The 19547-nt window shown below is 39.8% G+C and overlaps 1 protein-coding gene across 1 annotated transcript in view; it reads right to left on the bottom strand.

The window, feature by feature from the left end:
* Nucleotides 1-122: 122 nt before the first annotated feature.
* The window catches only part of dars1 (aspartyl-tRNA synthetase 1), a 45519-nt gene continuing 26094 nt past the window's right edge, over nucleotides 123-19547 (bottom strand). The window contains exons 9-18 of the mRNA XM_084725423.1: nucleotides 17095-17154; nucleotides 14231-14342; nucleotides 11571-11705; nucleotides 8738-8885; nucleotides 6114-6260; nucleotides 5705-5747; nucleotides 3948-4028; nucleotides 2638-2749; nucleotides 2379-2450; nucleotides 123-736 (exon numbers count right to left, since the gene is read on the bottom strand). Coding sequence (XP_084581549.1) covers nucleotides 645-736; nucleotides 2379-2450; nucleotides 2638-2749; nucleotides 3948-4028; nucleotides 5705-5747; nucleotides 6114-6260; nucleotides 8738-8885; nucleotides 11571-11705; nucleotides 14231-14342; nucleotides 17095-17154 — 1002 coding nt within the window. The 3' untranslated portion in view covers nucleotides 123-644. The remainder of the gene's footprint in view (nucleotides 737-2378; nucleotides 2451-2637; nucleotides 2750-3947; nucleotides 4029-5704; nucleotides 5748-6113; nucleotides 6261-8737; nucleotides 8886-11570; nucleotides 11706-14230; nucleotides 14343-17094; nucleotides 17155-19547) is intronic.

The raw sequence follows: 19547 nt of genomic DNA, 5'->3' as shown, positions 1-19547 counted from the left end.
AGTCTCTACTGGGAGGGACATAAAATGGAAAAGTTTGAACAATCCGTTAGTCTGAGGACTATAACTTGCATAAAACGTGTCATTCATGAATTCAGAAGCAGTACACACAAGCAAAGACCAGGTTATTGATGGTTTTAGAACTTTTTTTTTATTGTTTGTCTTTAGTCTTCTAATTACATACAAAACACCTGGAGTTACAGTTAGGGACTGTGATCATTAGTCCTTAGTCTATGCTGGTATTAGGATGGACTCAAGTCTGTAATAAGGTAGTTTCATAACATCTCCATAGAAAAGAACTGAGACAAACACTGGCTTGTTGATTAAAACACGGATTAAGTGTGTGCAGCCTTACAGCAGCTTCCATAAACGTCGGGCCAACTCGTCCTTTTCTGTGATGCATCTGTTATTTGTTGTGGTAAGACAACTACAGTATGTACACCAATCAATAAAGTACATCTTACTGCTGCAACCGCTTCATTCTGTTGTCTTAATGGTTAATCGTAGTGGCACGTTAGAGTCACAGGGTGGCACTAGCTCCTATACCCTCTCCCTTTCTTTCCCATTGTGGATTAGTATTGTTTCCCCATCACCAAAATCTTTGTGCGAGTCCACTGGTGACTGGGTCCGTCCGTGTGGCGGGAGGTTCAAGGCGTCAGGCGCTTAGGGTCACGTGGGAACATGGAGGTCTGACGCACGTTGTGGAGCCCCAGGTACAGCATGCAGACTCTCTCCAGACCTAGTGGCGGAGGGGCGACATTTCAAGTCACTCAACAAATCTTTTAATCAAGCCGTTAAAAAAAACCTACGAGTCACCGAGGGCCATATTCACATACAGTCAGAGGCTGTGTTAAAACGTTTAGACGGACAGGGTTGAAAAATACTCTGTCATAATCTATTTTTACCTGGCATTTAATGTTTTTATGATAATGACACATGGCCTATTTAATGCACGGTACCTCCAGGGTGCTCCAAGTTAAATTTAATATGTTTTAAGACCCTTTTAATACCACTTAGAATGAAATTTAAAGCCAACCTCACGACCATACTGGCAAAAGTATGAACCAGATAGTGGAAAGTCAGTATGGATTTTTAACCTTAAAATACAATTATTTACCAAGTACCTGACTTTAGTAAATACTCACATTCATATTGCCTGAAATAACCCACTCATATTTTGGATTCTGCTGCCTCTTATAGGTTCTTTTTCATATCTAATTAATTGATTTTTAGTTACATATTGCTTTATAAATTCAGGACAAGACACTCAATATCTGACTAGAAACAAATCTAAAATGTCAATAACATCAAAATACAGAGTGAAGTGTGAAGAATGGAGGACACAGACACCAGTCGGTGTAATCCTGTCTCCTGTCCTCCTTCCTCTGCTGTCGATGTGATTGACTGCCTGCAGTTACTGCTGGCAGAGAGATGAGGGGCTGCTTTGTCTCAGCCAGCAGCAAACTTTACAAGATTTTGCCAAATTTTAAGGTTCGTTGCACGCTAAGCTAAACAGTTAGACGACATACCCGGCTTGCGCTGTAAACGTAAGGGATGAGAGACGTCAGACAATCAGAGTAAAACACTGCGCTCTGCATGTTTATGCTCGTTGAACAGGTGCAGTGATAAAAGTACTGGGGTTTTAGTCACAAAGTTTTATTGCACTTATTTAGTGTAACGAGGGTAGTGGCCACTTTTCATGTCAGCAGTGGAGTTCTGCTGACAACACAAAGCTCTGCTGCTGGCTGATAAAAAGCAGTTTAGCCACTTGCTTGTCCTTCATTCTTCATCGTATTTGTTCACCTTGTTTATCAACCACATGATAATTATTGGGCTCAGTGTCGCCAACAATTTGGTGACTTTTCAGACACTCTTAGTGCCTTTATTCCTAAAAAGCAACTAGGGACAAATTTAGAGACTTATTCAGACCATTAGGCATTCAATATATTATACTGTAATTCATTCCTTTGCATGCTGCTCAGAGTAATGGAGTCCATGGCTCTCCTGCCAACAGCGGCAGGGTCTCTTCCTCTCCTCTTGCTCCATGCCCAGGCAGTCAGGTGTGGCAGGCCCGCTTTCCCTCCAGATCACTGAATATAGTTCATTTGATCTTCTCCCTCTCTCTTTTTGATTTATTTTACTTGAAATATATGACATCCCTGTAGTGAGTTTGGGATTATTTGGCTAAAAATTCATCCATCTTTTATATGGCTGAAGGTGATGTCTCCCTGGCTGCAACCTAAAGCCTCTATTTTTCTGTCACTGTTCATAAAATTCAGTCAGTGACAGAAAATATTCAGTTAACACAGCTTCTGTATATGGTATATTACTTCTTTAAAACAGATCATCTTTGAGTCACCACAAAATCAGACACTCCTTACCAATGCCTCCACCGCCGTGTGGGGGAGCTCCATACCGGAAGGAGTCGATGTATGCTTTGATCTTCTCCAGATCTGTAGTATCATAAAAAAGGAAGAAAGCTTCAGTAGTGGAAGAAAACACACCAACATTTACAAACCATCAATCCAATTTCCTCTGTGTTGTAGTTCAACCTGCTCCCCAACAGAGGGAGACAGAAATCATATGTAAATCACTTATTGTCCCTTTAAACAGAGGCATCTCCGCTCTCTCTCCTCTTACCAATCTGGTGATGGACGGCCCGATCGGTCAGCAGCTGAGCGTCGTGGATTCTCTGAGCTCCGGACAGGATCTCCTCTCCCCTCATGAACATGTCGTATGAGTTGGAGTATTTCTGGATAAAAACAACGACAAAAAAAGGTTTCTTGTGAGGTCAAAAATCCAACAGACAAAACCTTAAGACAGAAACACAAAGAACTGGAAAGTTAAAACTTTCAACTGCGTGTTGACAGTGCAGCAGTCCGGATCAACACGGGACTGAACATCTCAAGAAACAGCAGAAAACACGGTGAAAGCACTCAACAGCTGATCTGAACCTGTTCACCTAAACTGGTTGACAGACTGATACTAGAAGTGAAACATGGTGATTTTATTTCTTAATACAGATGATTTATTTAAAGGGATAGTTTGGATTATTTGAAATAGGATCAGAATCAGCAGCAAAAAGTATTTTTTCTACTTACAAACAGGCCCATCTAAAAGGGAATCAGTTTAGGTTTAGCTATATTTAGAATATTTTCATTTTGTTTGTGTCACTGTGCAGTGTTTTAAAAGGTTAGTTCTGGATTCACCAAAATCCCATAACACGAACAAACTGAGAGACTGAGGCAGCTGTACACCAGCAGCTCCTGTGTTCCTCAAAGTAAAATTACTGATTTTGCCAGTGGACTTTGGTTGAGAGAGAGAGAGGGATATTTGGTTAATATAAAAGTAGTTTCTCTGTCTGATGCCAAGATAAAGTGGTGAAAATATTCCAAATATAGCGTAGACTTAAACTGATAAAAGTTGTTTTTTAGATGGGTCTTTTTTTGGAGTGGCTAAAACACATTTTGCTGCTGACTCCGTCCACAGCTGTTCACTGCTTAGTTTCCATGCTGGTGCTCCTCTTAGCTTCTCCAAGCTGGAGGCGTGTCAACCAGCGTCTACTGTAGCTAATACACTGACTATGTAATACCTCATACAACCCCGCTTCAAGTATAATCTGAACTATCCCTTTAACTAAAAAAATCTATAAATTAACAGTGTGGTGGCTTTTCTGTGACCCTGCTTAAAGATTTTTCAAGAAACTACAGTATACAGGGAGCTTTACATGTGCAACAAACTCCACTGTGGTGTTTATCAGCCAGAATATCCAGACGGCTGAAGAGTCTTTGGCTCTTATCTTTGGCTCTCTGGCCTAAATGCAAGTTAACCACGGGTCAATCACAAAACTCATTTGCAAAAATTTACATAACATTTGTCCCTGCGCATTTCTCAGCCAATAACTGTGTATATGTCCTGTACACTGTGTGTGTGCGTGAGAAGTGACTTACGGGGTTGTTTGGATCAGGCATCGTGTAGAAGGGTCTAACAGCCAGTGGATACTTATCCAGCACATAGAAGTCAGTGTCATACTGAGAAAAGAAGAAGAGTTGATGCAAACAGTCAATAGTTGTTTAGTGGACGCACCACACACCTGTGGATGGATCTTTACTTTATATAATGTAACAACAGGATCACACAATGAACTCCTTGACATTTCTGTTATGGTTGTAGGTCACAGTCATGTCCTGCACTGTAGCTACATCTTCCTCGATACAACATGGTATGTTTTAATGATGTTTCTGCCGGTTCTGCCTTTGCCAACTCCGCTCAGATGTTTTTGTCATGTGCAGGAGGCCTGTGGTGCTCAACTCAACCTCCAGAAACACCAGGTGGAAAAGTCTGGAAATGCTCACAGGTGTTGTAACGAGATGATTAGATCACCTTGGTGTTTGCAGGGTTCCTACACCTTCTTCAGAGTCAAATTCAATTCAATCCAATTCATTCTTTAAAGCATTTTCAAGGTGCTTTTTCAAGCTTTTCCAGCACCTTACAGCTGTGATAAATAACATTTATACACGCTTGATTTACATTACCATTCAAAAGTTTGGACACATCTTCTCATTCAATGTTTTTTCTTTATGTTTCTATATTTCAGGTTAACACTGGGGGCATCAAAACTATGAAATATGGAATTATATTGAATTGTGTATTATACAAAATTATGTATTAATTAGTAAAGCATGTGAAAACAAGGCAAAAATGTTTCTCCTTTTTAAGAATCTAAAATATAAAAGACTCTCGCACACTGTCTTGCGTAAGTGCAATCAAAGATTTGACAACATTGTTCTCAAAAGCAAAATGCATAAGACAGCGAGAGTCTTTTTGCTTTTTATTTTCCACCCATGGTCTCCTTCACGCCTGTCAACCTACAAATGTGCAAAGGTTTTTTACTCTTTGATATTTTAGGCAGTAGCCGCCCTTTGCTTTGATGACAACTTTGCACACTGTTGGTATAATCTGAACCATATTTTACAAAAAATAAAGAAAAAAAACTTAAAGAGACGTGTGTCCAAACTTTTGACTGGTACTGTATATATGCTCAAAATGATTAGGGCATATTTAATTTCTTTATCACATTAAATCAGATGTTACTGTGCTACAAACAACCAAAATTATGTTTCATTACAGCGTTCAAATAAAGGGTAACAAATTAAAGAAAAACACAACAAAGTGTAATGTTTCAAAATGTGTCACCTGTAAGCCAATGTAAAACCATCACTCACGAGTGCTAGACAAATAACTTCAAATTCAATAAAGTCGTTTTAACTTCTCTATCTAAAGAGAAAACAATTCAGTCAAAGTAATTTATTACAAAAGTCATGCAATGACATTTTCAAGCAGTTTCAAGCTCTTTTTTAAGCACTTTTCAAACCTCAAAAACTTCACGTTAAAACTCGAGTGTTTTAGAGGATTTCTTGCACCCATAAGAAGCCTGTTTCTGGAGAACTCTGATGAAGGCCGACAGCTGATAAGTGCTGCAGCCCATCGTGTAATAGCTTTTTAAAAATACTTTTTAATACCACCAGTGTGACTTTTTTCCTAACCTGACGACAGTTTTCAGCAGTCAGTGTCCCATCGTGCAATTATCCTGTTTTCACTCTTGACATTCAATTCATTATCTTTGTAAATGAGGACGTTCCTTCACCGATTCCTGGAGATTAAATACAGGTTGAATGAAGGAATAATGAAACACAGTTTTACATACCTTCTCCTTGACGAGACGGCCAAGCAGCTTTTCATTGGGGGTACTACAGAAAAAACAAAAAGGCATCAACTTAAACACTGATAAATGTATCTTATTATGTCACATTATTAACCTGCAACTTTCCTGCAAGTGAATATTAGCAATTCTTTTCATTCTTTTTGCCATTTTATTGCCAAAAGCATGATAAGAAAAACAGTTTCTATGCATTTCTAAACCGTGCTGTAAACAGTTAAATAGATGAACACTGATCATGCGAATGACTTTCACCTGACAGCATGACTGTTACTGGTCTGCTGTTTCACTTCCTCTCTTCAAACTTAAGTGAAAACTTTATTTCTGCTTTCATCAAACGAAATCATCTGACAAAATGAGTGGGATGTGAAACGCAGGGTGTGTGATGTATTCTGACCTGAGGTCGTCCTCGTCACCCATCTCCACGCCGGCCTCGCGCAGCATGGCCACGCCCTCGGTGTACTCCAGCCTCAGAGTGGGCTCCAGGAATTTGAAAGGCTCGCTGGGGAACTGCTTGTTCACCGTCTGGATCTCTGTCTGGAAGCTGATGCAAACACACACACAAGCATTAAAACAGGTTTCAGAATTCCTACCTACACAGCGACAAATGCCGCACAGATGCCTTTGTTAGCTGACAAATGTCACAGCCCACAGTGGTCAGTAACTCTGAAGGAGAATATTTTCATACTGTAGAAGTTTCTTACAGTTAGTACCCGAATTTCAAATAAAGTTTCAAATGAATGTCAAAAGACCTGATCTAAAGAGGCAAAAAACAATAGTTTCTAAAAGGGTTGGTTTATATTCATCTTTCAATAAAAATCTAAAATTTTGTCATCAGTGTTTTGTCAGTTTTCTTTTTTCCTTCTTTTTGAGCCATTTATGCACACTTTCTGCAGACTCTGCCCGACCGACAGTTCATAGCATTATTATAGTAAACAAAAGGTAACCGGGGGAACCCGAGAACATTTAAAAAACAAGTTTCAAACATGCTTAAATATCTGATTCATTTAATTATTTTAAATGCAAAGTTTTTTTTATTCACAAACAGAAAGAGAATCCCAAATAAATCCCTGAAGGACCTGAAATCTCTGACTGGAAATATTTGTATTTGTGCAAAAGAGTACCCCTGTGTTTTTATTTTAATGTAATAGTCTTATTTACATATTTTCATATTGTTCTTTATTTGCATATGTGCCATTTAAATTTGATTTGAATGTGCTGCTGAGTGTTTTTATACTATCCTTTTGTTAATTAAAAATAATAATGGTAAACAAACAAGGAAAGAACAACTACAAAAGAAGAAGTTTACATGAAAGTGTTGTGAATTGAAGTTTTGGCACAACCGAAATTGATAAATCGATTGTTTGATGATCTTGTCCACTCTGAAATATAAGAGTCTAGAAGATGAAACTAAATCAGGCAGTCAGTATATAAAGTGCCTTGTTAGAGAAGCAGGAAAAGGAAAGGAAAAGTAAAAGGTCACGAATCCTCAAGGTAACGTTAAGTCGCAAAGTGCTGTCCCATTTCTATTTATACCACATTAAAGCACTACCAGGAGACGTCAGGTAAGTCTGTGAGGGTTCAGGGCTTTTGCAGAGGCACTGGGATTGGGGCTTAAATCACAACTAGAATTACTATTACAAAGGAGGTGACACTGGGCTGAATGTTAAAAAGCATCAGTTAAGATTTTCTAAAAGAAATCCAACAGTAACTATTGTAGAAGTAACATAAGACAACTGACAGAGCTCCACAGAGACAAAGTTATTTCTGTCTGAAGCGCTGGTTCACCAGTCAAACGAACATGCAAAACTAATTACGTCAGGGGACAACAGTCTGGAAAGTCATGAGAACAAAAGCCAAACAGTCAAACAGCCCTGAGAAAGAGGAACAACGACCACACGCTGAAACTAACCAACTGAGAGTGACATTTACAGAATGAGAGAGGCTGCTAACTGCAGCTAGTTTGGCAGGAAACTTAATCTGACCCTGATCTCTGGAACAATGCCTCCCAACATTTAGTTAATCCACTAATGAAAGGGTTTTTTTAATGAAACTCTTCTTTCCTCCGTTGTAAAACCCCTTCTTCTTTTCTTGATAAATGTTCCAGCAATAACCTCCCATTAGTGCATCAGCCAAATCTCCCTTAATTTCCATTTTTCATTCACACTAACTGCTAACAGGACAAAAACCCAACAATACAAGGATGTGAGCACAAGAAAAAAAAAAAAGGTTAAAACTCAACTGTGACACCTCTTTGGTTTACTTTAGTGGCTTCAGCGCTGTGGAAAACAGGGAGCAGATTTCTGTGTCATATGTGTATAATTCATGATGAAATTGGGGCTTTTACAACCTTAAACTACCACAAGGGGGCAGGCTTCACCCCAGTACATCTTGAGGTCAGCAATCAAGGACAAACTGATACTAAACTGCATATTAAATTTTAAAATACATCATTTAGGCAGCCTGTATAGAAGCTAAAGAGGCTCTTCTTGCTTTTTGTCAATGCATTTGTTCCACATTGTTCAGCAGGCATATCAAAGCAAAAAAAATACTACTGCTGAACCTGGAAACTTACAGCTCTGTGGGTTCCACGCATGAAAAGAGCTACAACTACTGCTTTTTTCGATCCATTCACTCTGCTTTCACTGCTCTCTAGACATGCTGCTCTGTTTCACACCACTAGGAGGCAACAAAGTCACATCATAACATTTTCTTGTTGACAGAGTGAGTGGAAATCACACATTTTCACCAGCAGCGACTGACAACACTTAATTTGGATTCAACAGCTGAAATAGTTTTTCTAAGAAATAAAATATTATGACTTTTGGCCCTCTGATGGATTTCTATGCCAGGAAAACGATCCTGTCAAAATTCTACTTCCTGTGCTGAGCAGGACAACAAAACTTGAGCTTCTATGGCATGTCAGTTGAGGCAATTTTTGGTGCAACTGTCGCTCACAGAAAGTTTGAGGATAGCATGTACAACAAGTCAAAACCGTCATGGTATGAATCCTAATCTTACTTGTCTCTCAGACCCTTGAAGATCTGCACCATGGTGTCGGTGATGGAGTCGATGACTTCGTGGTAATGGTAGTTGAAGGCCATCTCAATATCCAGACCCACAAACTCAGTCAAGTGACGGTGGGTGTTGGAGTCCTCCGCCCTGAAAACTGAGACGACGCAGATTAACTATCAATGTCTAAACAAAGTCAATGGAAGAAGAGGAAAAGTGACCACGACACAAACCAGAAGCACAAACTAAATTCAACCTTGAAATGTGTTCATATATAAGATTGTGCATCAATATTTCATCAGCAGAAAAGCCTTATAACAGGTCTATTAAATCACTTCTTTAGAAGGGCTGGATTTGAAAAAAATGAAGCTAGGAATTTAAACGTGTAAAACAATGCACCATGTTTATTTTTTCCTCCAATTTACTAGCTGTCACAATCGGAAAAGATTATGTATGAAAGTACAGGAAAAAAAAAACAATGCAACTTTGTAATCCTAGATAAGAAATGGCTCGTTGTTTTAAGAAAAGCAATGTTGCATTTGACATATTTTTAATTGAGTCTAAATCTCCAAAGTTCCCTCTGCTTGAACCACCCGAGACAAAACATTTTAATACAATAAGTGTTTTTGCAAATACAACAAACCAAACAGCAGACTTATGAGGCTCTCTCATTTGAAGAAATTGAAGTTTTTATATGTGTATATCAAAGACGTTTTGCACATGCATATACACCATCTTTATGACTTTAACATGTATCTGCACATAGCACATCCCCAGTTATTGTATAGAGCAGCCATTACCAAACTTAAGAATGCCACAGTTAAAAAAAAAAACACATTTCACAACTAAAACACAATTAAAAACTAAAAAACTTTTGTGGACCACCAAAACATCTAATCAACAAGATATAAGATACATTTTGGAATCCAATGGACCACAGCAAAACAGTTAATTATAAATATCTGAGAGTTATTTTAAAATTTCAACACTGAAAAATATTTTATTTGTTTATTTGTAAGACCTCATACAGCCCACCAGTAGCACTTTCACGGCCCGCACTTTGAGAATTGCTGGTATACAGTATTTATATTTTATCTTTCGGATTTCATTGTTATTCATTTCTTTACTGCACTCCATTTACACTGCTACTTTTGTACTGCTGCGTCAAATTGAATTTCCCCTTCAGGGGATAAAAAAAAACATATGGCTTATCTTATTTTCATAAGTGATCAAAGGGCCGCATTGAGGTCTTTACAGATGCTGGATTTGGCTCACGGGCCACCAAGTGAATAGGCCTGTTTTAGAGGGAGAAGACCAATTGTGCTAATCTTATTGCAGAGTTAAATACTGTAGGTGCCGTCACTTTATGCTTTAGCTTGATTTGTATCCTGTTATTGTCAAGCACTTTGTAAACTCTGCCTGATTTGAGTGCTATATACTTAATCTCTACAAATCCACTGATAACACAATATGGTTTGCACGATGAATTAATGACATTACATGTACTACACTCTATTTAAGTGTTGGATTAAGTGAGTTTCATGTTGATCCTGATGAAGGCCAGAGCTAAAATGCACTGGTCTGCAAATGACGTTGTTCAGTGTACTACAAGTGCTGCATGAGTGTTGTCTTTTTTTAGCCCCTTTCCTCTTGTCCATGCACCTTGTAAGCAGGTGTCTGAAGCCCCAGCTTGCAGTACATACAATTAACCAGAGGAGTGCATTATAGATCCACATAAAGATGCCTGCTCTGAGCCTCAGTTGTGAAACAAAGCATCTTCTTTCTTTCTGTTCTTTTAATTAACAGGTCTTCAGACAGGTGGAGCAGTCTTTACACATGCATTCAAACAGTTGATTAAAAGTGCGCCCACGTCCACATAAGGTTGTATGAAGTGGAAATCAGGCACGTGCACATGCACAGAACTTCACAATGATTAAGATTTATAAAAGACAACCATGCATATGTATGTCTTTATAAATCCGTATGTGCATATTTCTGCTTTTGTATGCACGCAGAGCTTTAGTGTAGGAACTACACAGCTTTATGTATCTGACCCCTGCACACATTTACTGAAACAACCAAGAAAACAACGCCAACATGACATCTGCTCCTCTGTGCTTAACACCAGCCTCGGGTTTACATCTGTTTGTTCCCTGGTGGACGTCTTCAGCTGATTTCAGACGGTGGCACCGTAGCCGAGGGGGCAACATTTTATCACAGTACTCCTGACCACTGGGATTTTGAGGAGAGTTGATTCTCCTTACTTGCTGAATTGGCACGACTGTAACTAAGGCAACAGCAGTGAGTACTTTGTTGCTTTAGAAGCAGTGATGACCTTAAGCCCTTTGATTTCTCTGGTGGAGCTACAGAGAAGCAAACAAAGACCTCGGTACGGTCAGTGGAATACTGAACGTGCAAGCTGCTCCTGAATGTTTTATTTTATCTTGGTGGAGCATCACCTTAAAATCAGATGTAAGTAGTTAAGTTTTGTATGTTTTGCTGTTGTTGTTTTTATCTACTGTATGCATTCAATCAGATGGTGGCAGTGTTTGCTTACCCAAAGAGCTGCAGTTTCTCTTAAACTCAGTACAGCACCATAAAGTCTTTTACAAGTCCCACTGTGTCACTAACACACTAAGCTCTGCAGCAGCTCTGAACACAGTGAAAGCAACAGAGGGAGGTCTGTTAAACTTTAACAATCTAAATGCATTTGGAGCCATTTTAAAACTGTCATTTCCGTTAATGGGGTCTACGGTTTTCACGACACTCCCGCCGCTCGTTTCGCAGTTTTCCCCCAAAGTGAATGAAAATGTGCGAGGGGACAGATGGGAGGCAAACTCACCTGGACCCACGCAGAAGACCTTGTCAAAGTCAGCGCAAATGCACATCTGCTTGTAGAGCTGGGGGGACTGGGCCAGGTAGGCGCTGGTTTTAAAGTAAGACACCGTGAAGACATTTGCTCCACCCTCACTGGCAGCTAAAAGTGGACAAAGACAATTTTAAAATGTAAAATGAGGTTTTTACTGCCCCACAGCACATAATGACCATTACCTGATGATGATATACAGCCTGTAACCTGCTCAGTAGATGCTTCAGCTGAACTCTAAACGGCCAGCTGACAGTAATAGCTTTGTTTGTTGACAACAAGAATATTTCCATGACAGCTTCGGGCCACTTGACCGCTGACAAAAGTCACTAAAAGTAATTGATTTTAACATTTGTCTAATAAAAACAGTAACTGTCAGTGATGTGGCATGTTTTTCAAAACAAACAGTCCCTAAAATATGACCCAGGTCAGACTTACATAACACATCTGTGGTTATCTTTTAATTTTGACAGACGTCAGAGGGCATTATCTGATATTCTCACATCGTCAGTGATAGGGTGGAGGTTCACACGGCACAAACTGTTCACTGTATGTACTATATGGGTGTGGGCAGACAGGCAGGAAGATGCGGTTTTTGCAGAAAGCACACAGTGTTATTTGCAGGTGCCGCCAAAATAAAAGAGCGGCAGTTTTTGAATTTAATTCGTGCCAGGCATTGGCTCTTGAAGAAAAGAGGAAGTGAGAGCGGCATGGCTTTTGTCATATTTCAAACTGGAGTGGCACGTGGAGAGCTGTTGACTGACTGTTTGTTGTTTTTCTTACAACAGAGTAGAGAGTCATGTACACAGTCTTTATCCATCTATTCTGACTCAAAATGACTGAGAATCGATGATTTTTGATCAGATCTGGTTCCTATTCACTTAAATTCAGCTTTCAATCAGTATCAGTACAGTAAATTAAAACTCACTTTAGAGTCACACACATGTGCCATCAGAAAGGCAACAGACAGTTTTCACTCCCTGAAACGAACACTAATTTCCTTTAGTGCACAGTAGTATATAAAGCAATGAAAACATGGAATTCTTTACTGCTGTTATTAACTAAACAAAATAATAAAAAGCAAATAAAGAACCACTTTAGAAAATCATGTTGCTAGGATGTCATGTATATGGGATTTGTAGTTTTTTGCTGGGACACAGTCACCAGTGTAAGATTTTACATTTAAATATTGTTATTCTTTAATATACGTCTTATGTTTTCCATCTGTGTTGTCTGTAATGTTTAATATACATTCTTAAATGTGTTGATTTGCGTGAACTGTAAGTTTTAAAGGAGAAGTCTGTAATGTCATCAAAGATTAAGAAACATTAAGAACACATCCAGTTGTCCTGCGTTGAAACTTCTATTCTGGGCTGTAACTCGTGTTTCAGTTTGCCTGTTTAATGTTAATTAAGAGTTCAAATTAAAGCAGAATGTTCACTCAATGAGTAAGTGTCTGTTTATGAGTCATAAGAAGTCATTAATTATCTTTTAGAAGGAGTAAATGTTTTTAACCGTGAAATTAGAGCAAAATGTTAATGGAGTCTGACAGGCAGAAATCTCTTACGACAAACTCCAGAGTGTGTATTTTTGGAGCAATGGGCTTTTGTTTTCAGGATAACAGGCTCAGCTTTACATTAAAAAACAACTGATAGTTATAAGCTGCTTAGTTGCACTTGTCTAGGGCTCCTGCAGTGATCCTGCAGCCTGCCTGAACTTCCTCAAGGTCTAGGGAGGACAGGGCGGGGAGAAACAACTATTCAGCTATTCAATATGCAGTCTATAGCTCCAGCTTGCTATCTGAACTACAGTTCTCATTTTTGAATGTGCACCTGCTACATATTTCTTCTTTACATGTATGTATGTAGGAAGACTAGCTTTGCTTTAGGGCTAATCAGGATGCTAACAAATAAACTATATACACCTTACTGAGCATTTTCTCTAGGCTTTAAACACTAAATTCATTTTAGCTGCAGAGGAAAGGGTTTTCACAAGGTGAATTGTATACATGTAGAATACCAAGTCACCTCTTACACCTGATGTTGAGAAAAATATACCAGGATGAGCGAGACAAGCTCAAAATAACTGTCTTCTGAATGTCAGTGAGAAGATTTCTGTCTGAGAAGGTTTTTCCTGCAGTCTTCCCTTCTTTCGGTGAAGTGAGGTAAGGTCTTTAGGGAGCAAGCTTAAGGAAGGCCTTCCCTGTCAAATTAGAGGAGCACTGTGTGGAAATGTGAGAGCAGAGGCGCTGCTGTGAGAGTTGGTCGATGCATCAGAACTCCCAACGGGCTGGATTAAAATCCTGATAGGCCCGAAACAATAAAACTCCTTCTTGTTTGCAGATGTGCACGGCCGTGTTCGGCTTCAGAAACTCTCCGTTACCTTACTGAAACTGTTTTTAAGAGCTTCAACTGAACTTTGGGTTCTTGATTTGAATTGTAGTCTAGAAAAAAATGGACAGCACATACAGGAAATCAACCTCACAACTGTCACACGATGACTCACAAGACACCTGTGGGTGGTCACATGGAAACAAGTGTGCCTCCACTGAAACGTCTAATCAAAAATGATTCAATGCATGTTAGTCTAAGTTTTCCCTTGGGGCAGGATCAGTGTGACACAGAGTGTGTTTGTACCTGATATGATTTTAGGGGTCTGGATCTCCACAAAGCCCTTTTTGGTGAGGGTGTCTCGGAAGAGCTGGCACACTCCTGACTGCAGGCGAAAGATGGCCTGGCTGGTGGTCGTCTATGTGAGGGTACACACGCACAAACACACAGGCACACACACACACACACACACACACACACACAGAGGCATTACCACACTAAGCGTGATTCATTGGATTTATTTCACAATCCTAACAGATGTGTGAAAACAAGACAGACAATTTTTGCTCATGCAACTCCTCTCAATGTGTAGGGTGAAACATTTATTTGCTGGCAGGGGCAAGACATGCACTCAGAACCCGGCGAGAGCCCCTGGAACTCTAAACCTATCATTATAAATGTAAATGCTGAAACCAGGGAGGAGAGGCAGGGAGGAAAAACTGCTCAAACTCAATCAGGAGATTACTGTAAGCCAAAAAACCCCCCAAACTGCCACAGTTAGTCGATTTTAGGGAGTGTTCGCTTAGGCTTTGACATGCTCTGTCGCCTGACTCATCTCCAGTGACCACAAGATTTCTACAAGTGAGTTTTACTGGCTTTCAGCTCCAGTTGTTATACATCTTCATGAGGACAGAACCTCGTTCTTTTAATACAGGACGATGCACAGGTCTGCCTTAATTAAAAGGTTTCATTCTCCATTTTTTTTTCCCCAGTGCCTGTCCAGTCCTGACTAGGCTTTGCCTGACTAAGACTTGGCAGAATGGAAAGGTGATAATGTCTAAATGTTGGCAAGTCTCATTAATCTGCCAGACAATGCTTCAGGGCTGTCTGGCTCAAACTTTTCCGTGAGTTCCAAACTGAATAGTCTGCAAAAAAGAGGATGTGGAGAAAAATGTAAAATTTTCCTGCTTCAAAACAGACTTCTAAAAATGCTGTGAACCAAATAAACCATGTCAACCACAGAACTCCTATGACTAATTTGTGTCATGTATAACACACTGGGCTGTGCCCCACGTTAAACAAGGAAAAACCAACCTAACCAACCAGCCAAGACCACATTCAAAAATGAACAAGCACCTCTTGTTTACAGTACGCCTCTCGCGAGTAGGCGTCAGGGTGGGTAGGCAGCACTTCTTAAACTGGCATTTCCTCTGATGGTGCCCCTACAGTTTGGGGGCCCCATGAAGAAGTTATGAAATTCGCAAACCTCTCAGTGGCACCTAATGGCTTGAAACCGCCCTGTGGTGAGGATCCACCACAGGGCGGTTTCAAACCTCAAATTCAAAGTTGAAATATGTGCCCAAGATCAGTCCTCTGCTCACCTTCGTTCCTGTTTTCAGTAAATCGGCCAGTTGATCAACTGGATTCTCTGCCTGTGTGAGTGTGAAGCTTCTCTGCAGTTGTCTAAAATTACTATGGCTGGGTAGCACCAACAAGGATTAATTTTTAAACCTGATTAAATCATCAAAACCAGGTTAAAACTAAGAAAGATTTAATTTAAACCTTTAAATCTCTGTTCTGTTTTCTCAACCTAGATTAAACATAATCAAAACATCAAAATCTTTAAACCCAAGTTTGAAAGTTTTTTTTTTTAATCTTCCACTTGGCCATACTGCTCAATTAACAGGGCCGAAAAGTTTTTCTCAAAGAAAAGAAATTAAAGCCTCTGTGCCAAGCAATCATGAGTATGCTAAGTAACTTTTCAGCTAACTAGAAAACATCGTAATGGTTTAACATTTTCACTAGCTTGCAAACAAACAAAACAAACTAAACTCTCATTAGAACTAATCCTAGATTGAACTAATCTTTGTTGGTGCAACCTGGTCTCTAAGTCAGTAAAAAGGGTAATATGGTGGTCTGCAAAATAGTAAAAACTAGTAATAATAATGAAGTTTATTTTTGTATGTCAAATGTCAAATGTCACACCATCATGATTTTAACAGTTTTATAAATTTAAAATGAGAATTGTAATGCAAATGTGATCATTCCCACTAACTGTGAATCACATCACAATATAATTCACCGTATCCTGCAGCCCTAAACTCAATACTAACTACTAGACAGGATGACCACCTGAACACAAGTAAACTTTTCCACTGTGTTTTAGTGTGAAGCTCCTTATATTTTGACAATGGTCAGGTTACAAGGGGAGTTCCATAGGAACTTAAATAGTATTGGAGGTGGTTTTACGGTTCCCATTTGGAGCGTCTGTCTGCCGGTGTGGGAACCACTTTACAGCTTCACCGGGCTCTAAAGTGCCAAACTGATGACAGACCCTCGTCCATGAGCTCAAAGTGCACAGCGTTACAGAAACAGGTGTTGTTGTGCGGCTCGTCAGCTACGTGGATCTGTGCTTTGGTGTTAGTGCCTTCCTGCCTGCTGCATCATACACGTGGGAGGCGCACATCAAAACAATGAGACACTTTGCGAGTCGGGCTCTACTGCTGCTCGCATAGGTTAGGCACACCTCCAACGCTGCAAAAGATTCACAGCATCAGCCCACTAAATCACAGACCTGTCTTTTTCACTTCAGAGGTGCAGTGGTTTGCGCTGCATTTCAAAATAGTCAGTGGTTTAAAGGTTGTCTGCTTTCCCTTTCATGTGAAAAAAAAGCTTTTCATTTCTTCTCCAATTGCTAGAGTTTCCTACAATAAAAGTAAGAAGTTAGATTAACTTAATTGTTACTGTAGCAGCTGTACATTTAAAATGATTAATAAAAACAACAATTCTATTAAAGGTGGATAAATAGTCCACAAAAGTGTAATGTAAAAAAGTGTGGCTTCAAAGAACAGCTTCTCTTATAGTACCAGACAGTCTCAGATGTGAACATGTCACGTATACGGTGTTTTTTATTTTTTACTTGTTTTTCCTCCGCTCTAGTAGCAACTTACCCTGAGATCAATCACCCTGTTGTCCAGCTTGGTGTCCTGGTTGACTGTGGCTCTGCCCTCCTGAGGGGAAACAAAAAAACATGATCATATCACCCAGAATCCTCTGATGATGAAATATTCAACAGTGTAACCTGTTCTGTTCTTTTTACAGGAGTGTTTGTGGCCTGTGATGTGCAAATGCTTTTTTAGAGGCTCTTCAAACCTCACAGGGAAGAAAATATAAGCAAACACGCAATACAATAACTGGTCCACAATTTTTCCTCACAGAGCTTAAACACAAGCAAAAAAAATGCAGATGCTTTGTTTCTTGTAGCGACTACTACAGGGTCAGCTGCAACAAAAGACATCTGCAATGTGGGGTAACGGCAATAAAAGAGAAAATAAAAAAACAAATGAAAGAATAAATGTTTCATCACGGGAGGAACCACTGCTTCCAGGGTCATGGATGTCAGGCTTCCTCACAGGACCCGCTGGGGGTTTGAGCTAATAGCCTGCGTTGCCACATCCTGCTCCAAACAGCCCCACGCAGAGGGACAAAAGGTCAGATGGGCAGACAGTCAGATAGACAGGGCTGTTAAGGCCCGTGTCTCTTGGGAGAGCAGGTGCTGCTACAAGTCTGTGACTGACATGTTAAATCCCCTCAGAAAACACCTGGGATGCTGCTGCTGCAGCTGCAGAGATCGCTTTACTGGATAAACACGGGCGGGCTCTCAGCTGTCATATGAAATAATCAGCTCATGATTCATACATAAAATAATATGTTAACATGACATTTGATATACATCAGACTGGCATATAGAAGTACTCTGCCATAATGTCATGGATGCACCGTCTTTTGGAGGATAGAAGACCTAAGATCCCAAAGACAACAATGCAATTTCACATGTTTTTGAATTACACTTTTGACAGGTTCGGCTTACAAACAAACAAACCTTTATTTTACAGACGTGTCATCAAAACCTGTGAACAGACAACTGCTGATCAAAGCTACACTGAAATTCAGTTAGAGATGACAGTTTGATGCTGCTGCACTGCAACATTATGACTAAACTCCAGCAGCCTCCCACTCATGCTAACGTTAGCTCTCCATCAGGAGTAACTGTCACCAGCGTCAGTCTCACCACATGTTCATGTATCTTAAGTGCCTCAAATCTTAGTGTCAAAGCCACAGTTATTAAAACAGTCATTTCTCCTGCCGCACTCAGCATAAATTAGCTGATAACTATTTACTGTCATCAAAAATGAGCTAAAGCTACTGTCAACATATAGAATTACTGTTCTCTGAAGGCTCATACAATTTTACTTCCTTTCCAGGAAGGACGGGGACCCAGAGATCGTGATGGATTTATACGTGTATTTGTTTTACAGTCTTTCCTCCAGAGTGGTGCTCGGCCTTGACAACTGGCGGTCAATCACATATTGCAGGCCTGATGTTTAAAAATTAGTCCTAGGCACACAAAATACCGTGATTGTTTAAATGAACAACCTGCCACCATTATTGTTACACAAAGTGTCCCTGAACACTTTTGATTGACACTTTTTTAAATGGCTTCAGTACACGCAATACTGTTAGTGGATATTGAATTATTTTAAACAAGTGGTGTTGGAAAAGTGTTAATACTTCTGAAAACTTCTGACACATGCATGTACCTTAACTTTACTTTAATTTGTTGAATGCATCAGGCAGTCGGCACTGATCGGGCACCGGCAGCGTTCTCAGCTGCAGCCACTACAAGTGCAAACAGCTGAAAGGACTTCTGAATAAAAAGCTGCTGATACTGATATTTAAAGATATTGCTGCTATATTGTAGGGATCACTATGGGTGTTTTCACAAAATATTAACCCAATGAGATTTTTTTATTTTTAAAAAATCATCGATAATATGGATGCAATGTCTAAGTGGATATGGATAAAATATCACAATATTGTCCAGCCCCAGTCTGACTACACATCAAAATTACAGCGACATTGCAGTTTCCCAAAGAAAAGTGAAACTTAACAAAGCTGCACTCATGAGCTGCAGGAATATGACTAAGGCCTCAGTCAGACAGAGTGCAGTTTTTGCAGCGAGAGGCATCTTTTCCCACTTGTTTTCGATGGAGAGGAAGTGTTTTGCATGTTGCTTTGCATCTTAGACGTTCAGGGCACCTCTAGTTTTTGTAGGAGTGGTCTGAACACAGAGGCGGATGTCATGTTTTTTCTCACGGTTAATTCGGATTATTAATTGAGATAAGAGCTTTCTGTGTTGGCGGGGACAAGTTTACAGATCCTTGGAAATAACCATCATGGGGGACAAATAATTGGTAGCTGTTGGTGGATACCCGCAGATGTATGGTTTTACACACTATAATTACCAGGATTTGACTAGAAAACAGCAGCCTGGAGGCAAATTAGTGCTGTACTTGAGATTTTTGGGAAACTGTCTTTTCATTCATCAAGTTGTACTAATGAC

This window comes from Lutjanus erythropterus, chromosome 8 (assembly GCF_056507025.1).
Source record: "Lutjanus erythropterus isolate fLutEry1 chromosome 8, fLutEry1.hap2, whole genome shotgun sequence".
NCBI lineage: Eukaryota > Metazoa > Chordata > Actinopteri > Lutjaniformes > Lutjanidae > Lutjanus > Lutjanus erythropterus.
The sequence above is the reverse complement of the archived record's forward strand: the minus strand, read 5'-3'. Positions and strand labels throughout refer to the sequence as shown.